The sequence below is a fragment of the Lepidochelys kempii genome, chromosome 8 (assembly GCF_965140285.1).
Source record: "Lepidochelys kempii isolate rLepKem1 chromosome 8, rLepKem1.hap1, whole genome shotgun sequence".
Taxonomy (NCBI): Eukaryota; Metazoa; Chordata; order Testudines; family Cheloniidae; genus Lepidochelys; species Lepidochelys kempii.
In genome coordinates, this window is record NC_136387.1 from 6,952,596 (window position 1) to 6,965,308 (window position 12,713).

At 44.9% G+C, this 12,713-nt stretch overlaps 1 protein-coding gene across 2 annotated transcripts; it reads left to right on the forward strand.

Moving 5' to 3' along the window:
* Positions 1 to 218: 218 nt before the first annotated feature.
* RPS14 (ribosomal protein S14) lies at positions 219 to 6,876 on the forward strand. Of its 2 annotated transcripts, none has more exons than XM_073355328.1 (5): positions 219 to 327; positions 2,778 to 2,928; positions 4,386 to 4,547; positions 5,543 to 5,619; positions 6,758 to 6,875. In XM_073355328.1, exons 2-5 carry the CDS (start codon positions 2,780 to 2,782, stop codon positions 6,823 to 6,825), a joined length of 456 nt encoding a protein of 151 aa, XP_073211429.1. In that variant the 5' UTR covers positions 219 to 327; positions 2,778 to 2,779; the 3' UTR covers positions 6,826 to 6,875. The 2 variants fall into 2 exon arrangements, with proteins under 2 accessions (XP_073211429.1, XP_073211430.1); XM_073355329.1 differs by having other exon boundaries at positions 288 to 376; positions 6,758 to 6,876.
* Positions 6,877 to 12,713: the final 5,837 nt, after the last annotated feature.

Sequence of the window (12,713 nt, forward strand, 5' to 3'; positions counted from 1 at the left end):
GCCCTTCCAGTAGGGCGCCGCCATCTTTGTGCGGGGTAACGTTCGGGTCCCCTGGGCGCCGCCATGTTGGGGGTGGTACCGCTCGCGTCCTCAGACGTACCCGAGCGTGTTATTAATTATTAAATCGTTCAACACAGTAAAACGCGCCTGATTACAACGCTCAGCGCGCGGGTATGGCTTTTATAGAGAATGACGCCGATGGACGTGGATGTGGGGGCTTGACCCCACTCCGTCGAGGTAGCACTTCCGGGTGATGCTGACGGTGACCTCTGCCCCGCGACCCCTGCCTCTTCCTTTCCGGTGTTGGGTGCCCGAGAAGACGCACAAGTAAGTGCCCGGGCTCGGGCTTGCCGTCATCCGCTTCCATCCTCCCTGGGTGCGTCTCGCTGCGGCCTTTGCCGCCCGCAGCCAGCCTGCCCGGGCCCTTCCTCACCGATATCGAGCCGGCGCGGCCGCCCGGCGGGTGGGGAGGAGGCCGGGGGAGCGGGGCGCTAGGCCGCGGGGAAGCCGGCCGCTAGAGTGGCCGAGCCGCCCGGTGGGTGGAGGGGAGGCCGGGGGAGCGAGGCGCTAGGCCGCGGGGAGCTGGAGTGGCCGAGCCGCCCGGCGGTTTGGGGTGACAAGGGCCGGTGGGAGGCTTCGTTTATTTTTCGCTCCGATTATGCAACGGGTGGGTCCGGGCCCGGGTCCCGGTCCACTCTCAACCTGGGGCAGCTTCCCCCGGCTTGGGAGCGTAGCGGGGCTGTTGTGGGGAGGCCTGTCCTAGGGGGAGGAAGCTCGTGGGAACCCCTCTTCGATGCGGGGAGGGAAGGTAACAGCCCCATGTGTGGCTTGGGGCCTGTGTCGTGGGATAGGGGGAGTGGGCTCCTTTCCGAGGCTCCGAACAGGAGGAGGGGATGCTGAGGTTAACAGCGTGTGCATGGCAGGGCACAGTGCTGCGCACAAGTGGCTTCCAAGCATCCCAGTCACTCAGGTGTCTCTTCACAACCAGAAATCCCTCCGGGGGGAGGGGAGAGGGCCACAGTTGTGTTTAATGTTTATTAGGGGGGGATGCAAGATGTGTCAGTCACTTCATTAAACACTTGACTGGGCAAAGAGCTCTGCTAAACCATAGTTGCATGGGTGGGGAAGATAGATCAGACCTACTGTTTTTAGGCACAGATATTTGTGCCTGGTAGATCGCTACGGCCAAATTAATCCCTGCTTTAATTTCATATATTAATAGGTTTACACCATGAATAAACTTGGTCTTTTTAATCTAACCTCTTCTATTATATGTTAGGGGCAGACAGTAGTTATCACTACGTTCAGTTAAGCTTGAAGAAACCCCAGTTTACCAGTTTTAGACCTAGGAGAGCTACTACACAAAGGATAAGTGGTTTAGTCTTAAGTTAACACATCAGGACTTTTTTAGGGTGCCTTCAAGGTTATGCTTAATGATCTACTGAGGAACATCACACTAACTGAGGGTGGATGCAGTTTGGTGCTATACTGCGCACATCCCAAAGTGGTCTGTTGATTGGTCACATAATGCTGGTGTTCTCTTCATTTCCAGCTGCTGAAAGTATTAAATATTATTTTTCCATGCTGTGGCTGTAGATATTATTTGATTGTAAATGGGAGAGGAGGTGGGTCATAAAGTTGCAAATGGGAATGGTGGTGACCATGAGACAATTTATCTGAAATGTGCTCCACACACTATGAAAAATTCAGGGAATCCTGTCACCACATCACTCTTGTATGTTTCCGTAGCCAGAATGTTGGCAGAAAAGAGAGATTTAGGTTGCCTAGGTTAGTTGCAAGTTTTCTGTTAGCACAGAGGATGTCCTGCATCTATCTACACTTGTTTTGGGTTTAAAGGAGGTATCGGAGATGTTACTGGTAAACACAAGACTGGGAGTCAGGATTCTTGAATTCTATTCCTGGCTGTGCTTCCAACTCTTAACTGTAGGCAAGTCAGAAGTCTCTCTGTGCCTTAATTTCTAAAAGGAGAAGACTACCATACAGATTTGGGACCCCCTGAAAGTGGTTCTATTTATTTGTATTATCGTAGGGCCTAAAGGCTTCCACCCAGATTGGAGCCCCGTTGTGCGCTTCATGTGTACATAGGGAGAGGCAGTGCCTGCTCCATGCAGTTTACAGTCTAGGGCAAGAGGCAATCGTAGGCAGGTAACAAAGGCAGAGAGTTGAAGGGCCGTACCTCAAATCAGACAGCAGATCAGTGGCAGTATTGGGAATGGAACCCAGTGCTTCTGATGGAGGGCTGATTATGCACATGATGATTTTAACTGCACGGTTGCCATCCAGGCTCTCTTTCATGGTAAGTCTTGTGTGGAAATGCAGCAGTGGGCAATATTTATGGAGCTGCTGTTAAAATTTCAGAGACATTAAGAGTGGCAGTGGCATATAATAAAGCCACTCTGATCTCCAGATTATTTAATATACTAAAATGTGGAAAGTGAGCCTAATGCTCTTCCAAAGGGTTAAGCAAGCTGGTTTTATGGATGGATGGGTTGCCTGGTCCTCTTCGGTCTCTGGAATGTCCTGTATTCCAAACAAATAGATTATTGGTGCATGTCTCATCTGTATTGATTAGTACCCAGTTCATCTGCAAAATGCCTTTTGTGTTGATTTAAATACCCTTAAAAAGTAACTTCCCATTCATAGGAGTATAAAGGACCAGAGGCATGTATGGCTCCCGTGTAATTCCAGGGAAAGAACCATCTTTATTGCTCCTCTTCATGACCGCATGTAACTCACACTCTTATTTCCCCTCGCAGAAATGGCACCGCGTAAGGGTAAGGAGAAGAAGGAAGAGCAGGTCATCAGCTTGGGACCGCAGGTTGCCGAAGGGGAAAATGTGTTTGGCGTCTGCCATATCTTCGCTTCCTTCAATGACACTTTTGTCCATGTAACTGATCTCTCCGGCAAGTGAGTACTGAAAGTTGGTGACATCAGAACCATACAAGGCTCTGTAGAACTTGCTTTCCCTTGGTACCGCCCTTACAAGTTCTTAAAATGGAAATTGTGCATATGCAACAGTTATTTTGGTTCAATAACTCAAGCTGTTTTCACTCACCTTTATCCTTAAGGCTAAAGTATGTGCCCAGTATATGTAGATAAGTGCATCATATCATACACTTACCTGTTGAACTTACAAGTTGCGATCTAACTTACTCTTCTAGGTCTTGGCTACAGGAGAGGGTTGCACTGATTTAATTGAAATTGCTTAAAAAAATTTTGTAGTTAAACTAGAAGAAAAACCTGTATAGAAACCCTTATTTTGGTTTGCGTGGCTTATTTCAGTATAGCTTAAGTAGGTAAGGAATCAGCTTAAGCTAAATGGATGCAAGTTGCTCTTGAACTGAACTATGCAGGGCTTTGCACCCTTATCTTCTGAGCAGAAGGCAGTCGAGTATTAAAATGAGTCAACAGGGGTATATACCGGACACTTCTAATGCTGCTGCTTATAAAACACATGGAGGTACCATCACATAAAATGTCCAGACATACATCTGTGTTGAAATAAGTGTTTACAGAAAGGATAATTAGTATTGCCACTGTACGAAAGAGATGACTGTAAACTGCTTGACAGTATCTACCATATCAGGAGCAGGCGTTTCCATTTGCCTTCTTGGCTATTTAGTAAAGATCTTTCTAAAATATATAATCTAATTCAACCACAAGATATTGGGCTCGGTGCTCAAAATTTTATGGCCTGTGTTATTTAGGAGGTCAGACTAGATGATCGTGTGATCCCTTGTAGTTTTAACATCTATAAACTTATTTTGTTGCTCAGGTGACACAGTACAGACAACTTGTAACAGGGTTTTTAATTGAAACTTGTTGGGCCATCTTTCACTATCTTCTATTTTTGCTCAGTGAATGAGACCTAACAATTAAGGCATATCTAGGTGAGAAAGTTGCATTAATCTGACTTAAAGTGTGATTTTAAACTGATATATTTAGATCAGTGTAAAGGCTGTATGGTTAGTTAAACCTGTTCGAAAGGCTGTATGGAGATGCTTATTTTGGTTTAGCGTAAGTCAGTTAGAAACATGATAAACCGAAATAAAGTACTGTTTAAACACAGTAAGTGTCCACACAGGGCTTTGCCCCAGTTTAACAAACTCTGTTACACTAATTTAATGTATAAATTACTAACGCCTATATGGAAAAAGGGCCTTGCTTCCTTCAGAAATGACCTTAGAAAAAGTAAGATAGATTCATATTAATGGTTGTCACATGGCAACTTATGAACTGGTAAATGTATAAAATGAAATCATTTTGTGTTTTGAATCTTCTGCTTCTGTAAGGCTTGCAGGTTGTGATCAGACTCTTTCCTGAGTATTGCTTTTTGCCACGTACAAAGATAATTGTCTTTTCAGGGAAACCATCTGCCGAGTGACTGGTGGTATGAAGGTGAAGGCCGACAGAGACGAGTCTTCGCCCTATGCTGCTATGTTGGCAGCTCAGGATGTTGCCCAGCGGTGCAAGGAGCTGGGCATCACTGCCCTTCACATCAAGCTGCGAGCTACAGGTGGAAATAGGTGCGTGTGACAGGCTCTGCTTTGACATACACAGATGTTGTGCGGTGGCGAGGTAGCGCTTGGGTCCTGTTGGTGACTGAATGCTAGGTTATGCTCATCAGGTGGCCCAGAGTGAAATAAGGTGTTTCAGTTTTCACACAGTCCTACAATCTCACTTCAGTTGTTGCTATCACAATTTTAATATGGGCAGCTGTTCTGAGGGCAGCAGTGAGAGAATTTGTATCTCAGACACACTCTAGCATTATTTTATTCCATGCATCTTTGCAAACTCGATGCGTTTTTTGTGTGCAGTTGGGGCTTGTTCTGTTAGCAGAAACAGCTCCATGTTTAGAGGTGTACATTTTCAGCTGGTGAAACATGTGAAGGCCCTGGCCCACTGACCCATGGAGATAATATTCACAGGACTAACATTAGTTCAGTTCAGCTCTGACCTGAAGGAGCCAGGCTTATAATGGGCTGTGTTTTAATTGATATGTTAAGAACTAGTTTGATTGGGAAGGTATTGGTCATTCTACATAGTAATGACATCTTGTGAATCCATTTGTAATTAGATGAAAACCTGGTGTAGGTGGGTTACAGGAATCTGTTTTTTCCTAAAATATATCTCCACCGCTTTTTCAGCAGGCTTATAGGACTCTTGTTTCATGTTGTTCTTGGAAGGGAATCCCCTATTGTAGCTGTGTAATGGCAGGAAAGATCATGTTTGATATTCAACTTTATTAACATCTCTTCTGCCCCCTTGTCAGGGGTGCAATTACCATGTATATTCAGAATTGCATTGAAGTATATTCTGCTGACTGTTACTGTTCCTGCCATATACATGGGTTAGAGAAAAAGGGAGGCATCTACTAAGAGTTCCAGCATTTTCAAATTCTGGATAAAGGGTAAAATGACTTAAGCTGCATGTTGTTTCCTTGGGAACGGTGTGCATTTAGCTTCAGCTGTTTGGTGAACGCTTCTCTGACCTGTTCTGTTGCCTGTTTTATTATTTCTAGGACCAAGACTCCTGGACCTGGTGCCCAGTCAGCCCTCAGAGCTCTAGCTCGTTCTGGAATGAAGATTGGGCGCATTGGTAAGTGTGGTGTGCAAATGGGGTATTTTAGATAAATAATGGGAAATTAGTATGTGTTCCCTGTTTCGAAATCCTGACACGAAAAGAACTCTGTGCAGATGCATCTGTTGTTGTTTAATACCCTGAGTTACATGATGGCCAGGTCTGAGATTTATTCTCTGTTAGTCCTACAGAACCCAAGCTTGACCATCTGGCATACTGGATTCCACCTGGTTACTTGTGCTTTTTGCCTGAGGGTGCTGAGTTTCCTTTAATTTGATGTGTATGTGCCTAGAGGAACTGGAGCGCTTTCAAATTAAATAAGAACCCACCAGCAAGTGGCATGTGTTTTCAGTATGGGCTAAGGATTGGTACCTAACTGCAAGTTGTATGTGCTAAACTGCAGTTGTATAGCAAGATAGTGATGGGCCTCTGGTTTAGAGTCACTGATTCTTTGCAGTAGCTGGAAGATCACTGGCCATGATTTACTGGAGTGAAAGTCCCAAAAGCTGCTGCCAAAAATGCCTTTTCAGTGTTCAAAGAAATCTATGGAAGGACTGTGGTGTACATCAATCTCCTATAGGAGATTGTCTTGCCTGTTGCTGCTGTGGAAGTCATGTGACCTGCAGTCTGTTGTTTCCTGTGATGCGCAATTTCACCTTCTTTCCCCACCCATTTCAGTGTGAATTTCCCATATTCTAAATGTTACTAATGTGGAAACTTGCCACACACTAGTCAATGCGCAAGTGAAATATAGTACCTCCTGCACATCATTTCCCAGGCTGCCTCCTGAGAGAAAGTGTGTGTGTTGGGGGGAATTCCTACTCCTTGCAAGAAAGGCTTGGGTTTTGTGTGAGGAAAGGTGGCCATTGGAAAGCAAATGTTGATTTGGCATTATAATGCCCCTTGCACACTCAAAGCGGACTAAAAAATTATTTTGCCTTTTGTACTAAATCCTCTTATCGTTAATGCTAGATCCTACTAAAGGCTGGTCATTGTGTGAGGATACATTATTACCACGTGAAGCCAATGCAGTTCTTCACTACTGAGGCCTTGGGTGGTGTCTGGCAGGGACTTGGATGGTTTATTTTCTGTACCCGGAAAGCTGTTTGAAGCAATCTGCAGTCATGAATGGTAATGTGTAACTTTCTTTCCACAGAGGATGTCACCCCCATCCCCTCTGACAGCACTCGCAGAAAGGGTGGTCGCCGGGGTCGTCGTCTGTAAACCGTGGCTGGCTTTTGTTTCATCATTAAATCTCTCAAAAAAATTTCTGTTCTCATTTGTGTTCTCTTAACACGAGCTATGATCAGAGGGCTAGCCTTTGGTGTCATGTGTCCTTTGGTTGTCATTTGAAAGCCCTGTGGTTGTAATGTCTTGTTTTCATGGAAACATTCAGAAGTCTGAATTACATACACAAATAGCTTGATTTCGGAAGATAGGTTTCCTGTTTAGGTTGTAGGGCTCCTGTTCACACAGCTACACCAGGGGTGCCATATTTGTGTATAAACTGGTAGAGCAGTTTAAAAGCACTCTAAAATTACAGCCCCACCAGACGTTCTAAGGCATGTTATACTTCCAGTTACATTTGAAAAATACTCTCTTCCTAGTAATTTTGTGCTCCCTGCTGTCATATTTACCCTTCACTAATTCCTGTCATGATCGTATGGAAGGTATGCGCTCATCTGTGCTAAATGTATATTCCAGGTGTCAGCCCAGGGAGGTTTAAAAGCAGAGCGTGGAACTGCCTACATTCTGTGACTGGGAAGCCCCTCTCCATGTTGAAAGGTGTTACCCGTCTTTGGGTGACTCTATTTCAAGATTGAAGATAATCTTCCTAATATCGTCAGACAAAGCCCCACTCCTTTGTTCTGCCAGTGTTAGGGTGACGTCCAAAATGGCTTCTGATACTCTGCTACCTTCGTTACTATATATGTTTTTCAAACAAGTTGTCCTCTCAGCAAAGCCCCATGTCCTATAATGCAGGAAGCCCAGTATCATGCAGTGCTTTGTTCTTGCCCCTCTCCCAGTAGAATAGCCTTTATTTTGAAATGGCACTTTTTTTATGCTGTCCCAAGCATGCTGCAGATTATTGTGAAGATATGTAACGACTGTAGGCGTTGCAGGGAGCGAGTGGATTTGACAGGTGGATGTGGCAGTCGGCCCTTTTTTGGTCCCTAAGCGGCAGTTACAGCCTTCAATGCTGTGGAAAAGATGTCTCATTTTTCCCCGCTCAAGCAGAAGTGGATTCAAATGGAAAGGAACAGGGTTTGAATTCTTCCTTCCACGCCTTAGCAAACCTTAACAGTAACTACATACCCTACTGGACAAATACCTCCTGGTTTTTCCACTAAGCAATAGCAGGCAAGTATGTTAACTTGAAGCTTCTGCTAAAATACAGCAGTGAGATAGTTAATGTCACCATTTCAAGTATCATTAGACTTGAGAATCAATGTCTCCATTGAAATAAAAGGGGCAGTTTGTAAGTCTGAGCTGTTTAATTGAAAGTTTAGATTCTGAAGCACTATTATGCAGCAAACTCAGAGTAACTTAAGTGGTTCAGACTCATGATATACACAAGGCCCTACATATTGGAGACATGGGCTCAGAAATTGAGTGTTGTGGTCTCCTGTGAGACCTTGGCTGAGACTTCAGCCTGCCTTTGAACCTTTAGGTTTGAGAATGAACATAAAAAGATGGAGCTACTTTCACGTATGCCCTTGCCAGCTTTGGCTCTTAAAACACTAGTCTCCCATAAGAGGATTTGTCCTTGGCCTCTCTCCCTTCCTCAGATACTGGAGAGCACCCTCATTGAATCCCTTTTCCAGGTAATTGGCTAGACGTGGTTCTGAGTCTAAACCAGCACGGAGCACCGCCATGCAGCCCCTTGTGGCTCTGTGTTGCCTTCCAACTCAGTGCGTCTCTCCTTACACTGCGATTTAAATGGTGGAGAAGAGACGCTTAGAACTGAAGCCACTGCTGGGGTTTATTTTTGTTAATAGTCTTTGTTCAAAACCAACTCTAGCTCTGCAGCTTGCAGACCCTTTGTCCTGACTTCTTGGAGACACGCCTGCTTTGGGAATGATCTGCTGACAGTGCCACTTTATCTCGTCCGGCGTCTTTCTTGTGGACTGTTACTTTAATAGCTGATATTCTTGGAATTCCCCTTTGTGCGAAACATCTCTTGCCTGGATGGGCACTAGCGTCTCCCCTGACATGGCCAAACTCATTTGTAGCTTTATACGTATCATTGTTACATGGAAAGGCTTTTAGAAATAAAGGTTTCTTTTAGAGTTTTATTTGTAGGAACAATGACTAGCAGCATTTGAAGTTGATGAAGTCTCCTCTGAATTCCACTGCTGGGAACCAGCCAAGGAATGAAGGGGAACATTAATGCTATCCAGCCAGTGAGAAATTAGCCATGGCCTGATGTCAGAAGTTACCAGGCAGAAGGGTGTTCAGAAAGAACAGAAAAGTAGATGTGCTCAGAGGAGGTTCAGGGAGCTGGGTGCCTTATATTAGTGAAAGAGAAGAAAGTATAAACCAGTTAATATTTCTAAACCGCCTAAGCTTGGTGCCCTTACTGATGTGAGAGAGTCTATTGGAATCTCCATTCCTATTAGGCAGTGACTTAGCCCCTTCTCAGGAAAAAACAATCCCACACATGTACATTGGGACAGATGGATGCTTGGCTTTGGAATTTAAATACATATGACATGCAGCTTCTGAAATTTGTTGTGCAGTTTTTTCCCCCCTTTTTTCAATCAGATCTATATGCCAGTTACTTTAGAAACCGTTCCCAGCTGATAAAGTACTACTGCTATTTGGGGCTAGAGGTTACATGAAGCATCTTACTCTGGGATTCTGCAGTGGCCCTGTTTGCCCATTAATTCTACTGCCCAAGATGTGTTGGTTTTTAAATGTAACTTTTATTTGGATACACAAGCTTCTGGAGTACATGAGTGTGTCTGATCGGGTATGGCAGTTTGTTTCTAATGAATGATTTGGTGCATACACACAGCAACAGGGTGGCAGAGTTACTTGGCAAGGTGAGTAGGAATTGTTGCCATTTGACAACTGGGGGAATGAAGGCATGAGCGCGGTTAAATCACTTGCACGCATTGACTTGGTGAGCCATTTTAGCATCAATCTGAAACAACCTAGGTGTCTTGCATCAGAGTTTGTAGGGTGTGCTGCATTGTGCAGTGTTTGGCCTCAAGGGGTGAAATGCAGTGTGTTCATAATCTTCCTTGTTTTTCCTTAAACAAGATGTGGGAAAGAGATTTCAAAGGCACTCAACCCCTGAGCTGAATATACTGATTTTGAGAGTAGCAGAGGGGGTGTTATTTAGACCTGTCGAGTTAGTTGCGTATCAAGCCAGCCAGCCAGCCATGGCTTAGCTACCAGTGCGCACTTCTCGTTTTGTGCTTGAGGATGGGGGTGGCTCAGATGAAAACATTCACCCTTTGTGGCAGTCACCACAAATCCAGAAAAGGGAGCTTGCTTTTTATTCCACTTATTGATACTGATGGTAAATGGGAGTACTCCAGGGCAGCAGCATCTTACCTGTCTTATTTATTACTAGGATTCCCAGTCGAGGGTCAGGCCCCCATTGTGCTAGATGGTGTGCAGGCAGGTAACAAAGATGACAGTCTTTTCTCCAGAACTCTATAACTAAATAATAAGGGGCCAAATGCAAGGTTCTGTCTCAGCCCTTGCTCAGGCAAAATTCTCATTCATTTTCATGTGTCGGTCTGAGCAAAGAACTCAGGATTTGGATTAATAATCATGAATCTTCAGAAAAGAAATCAGCCCTGGGCCTGGTCTGCAAAGTGTTTCCTTATGTCTCTGAGTATAGGGCCTAGTGGCCTAGGAGCACCTGTCACTGCATCTGCAATAGGAGAGACTGAACTTCTCCCCTGTCACACATCAGACCCTTTTCTCTCTCACCTCCAGACATTGGTCCAGTCTGTTACATGCATCTGTCTGTTACGTCTCACTGGCCGTGTGCCCTCTGGTCTGAACGGCACTCATGTACGTTGTAACATACCCACTTGCTTGAGTCTATGGAAACCCCAGAGAGCAGAAGTAACGAATGAGGAAGAGGAACCGAGTTGCTGGGGAGTTCCCGTTTCTGGAAGGATGTTGAACAGAAATTTGGGCTGCTCCTAATTAGCTGTCTAGTTCCTGGCCCTGCTGACCTGGCATTCTGTAGGCAAGGTCGTCCGTGGCTCCTGAAGGGTGAGCCTTGCCTTGATGACGACTAGTCCCATCAGCTGTGATCAGATGACACCTGCAGTTGAGAAGAAGTGAGGTGACTAAACGAACAGCCCGAGGAGAGCTCTGGAGAACGTGCTGGCTCTAACTACAGCTGTAGCAAAATCCCCCTGTCTCTGATCCTGTCAGGTTTTACAAGCGAAGCAGCTTCAGGCCTGGCTCTATTTGGACAGGAGACCCCTATGATGCAGCAAATTCTGTGGCAATACAGTAGGTGTCGGACAAACAACCCAGCATCATGTTCTGGGCCCTATAGAGTGTGGCTGTGGGTGAGACCTTTGGGATGAGGCATAAATTAGAGATAAAGATCCCACAGCCCTGTTAACTCCATTGTCCTGCCTCCCTAAATTCCCCCTGTAGTTTCAGTTGGACACAGATTCCAAATACGTCATTGGCAGGGGAAGTCACACAAGCAGGGCCAAAGCGTGAGGAGGAAAGAATGCCTCTGTCTGAGGAAGATGCATAAAATACACCCCTACCCAGCGCAAGGCTTCATACTATGTTTGGGGTTTCACCCCAGGCCCAGCTGTCATTACTGGCCCTTCTTGATTGTGTGGCAATCTGTGCTCTCTGCCATCACTCCCAAGCCCTCTTTCCTGTACTTCATCACCTGCTGTCTAGTGTTGCTATGTGCAACGTAGTGCCTTCATCTTCTGGTTTCAGTCAGAGTTGGATTGAATCCTTTGCTGCTGTCTTCCACCCTCAGGATAGCTGCATTTCATGAGTGGGTGAAGTGAACTCACTATATCCCTTATCTCTAAGGTACCGTGTGCTTCAATGTTCATTCCTGCTGGAATTACACTTAAAAGTAAACCTGGCATCACATCAAGTTTCAAGATACATGGCTTTGCCCAGGCTGATTAAACTATGAAATCCAGGGTCCCTAGATTTCTCTGTGTCCTTTTGTCAAAAAGCTCCTGACAGCCAGGGAGTCCAATGTTTTTGCCACTTCTGTTCTCTTCAAGCCATGTAAAGTGCTCCCTAATGGGTGTCTTATGAATGGTGATGACTCGTTGAGATCCTCTGATGAAGGGTGCGGTAGAAGTGCAAAATATCATAATCGGTGTAAATTAAAATAACTGTCAATGCAACATTGTGATGGAGATTTTAAATGCTCAGAGTAACTGCTCCAACAGCAGCTGGTACTCAGTGCCCACACTAATATGGGATATTTTCTTCTTATGTCTTAATGTAAGGGACATGCCTGAACCAACCTGCAAACCCGTTTTCCCCGAATGTTGGGGAAGTTTGGATTTTGATCCAAGCTCTGCAAAACTTGGAGCTTCTCTCTCAGAGGTCGGTTTGTGGGTGACCTCATCAGTTGCAAGGTAGAAATGCAATTTGGGAGTCTCTTTTGAAACTTGCTTTAATACCAATTGCTGATGAACTCTGCGTTGAACTTGGGCATTGGTCATTTAGGGTCAGGTGCCAGCCAGGTTACCTGAGCTTCTTAACCTTTTACAGGTAAAAGGACTTTGCCTCTGGCCAGGAGGGATTTTATAGCATTGTATATAGAAAGGTGGTTACCCTTCCCTTTAGATTTATGACAATGTGTATAAAAGCATGTCCGATGCTTTCTCCATGTGTGATGTGCCCAAATAATGATTTCTGAGAGGATTATAAAACATGAATGTCTTGGCTTTCATATAGTTGAAATCTTATAAGTAACCTTATTGTAATGTTCTGATTTAATTTCCTAAGTTTTCTAAAACGGCTTGAATGCTGAAATGCTCCAGTTATTCTTATTTGAATGTATAATCCCTGAATAAATGCCACTATGTTGATCTTAAGTGTTCAATGCCTCAGATATCCTCTCATACACTAAATGTATTGCTGGA

Bases quoted from the DNA above. Each gene is read 5' to 3' on its own strand.
- RPS14 (XM_073355328.1), top strand. From the start codon at position 2,780: ATGGCACCGCGTAAGGGTAAGGAGAAGAAGGAAGAGCAGGTCATCAGC. The intron at 2,929-4,385 runs GTGAGTACTGAA...TTGTCTTTTCAG, and splicing joins GTAACTGATCTCTCCGGCAA to GGAAACCATCTGCCGAGTGA. The intron at 5,620-6,757 runs GTAAGTGTGGTG...TTCTTTCCACAG, and splicing joins AATGAAGATTGGGCGCATTG to AGGATGTCACCCCCATCCCC.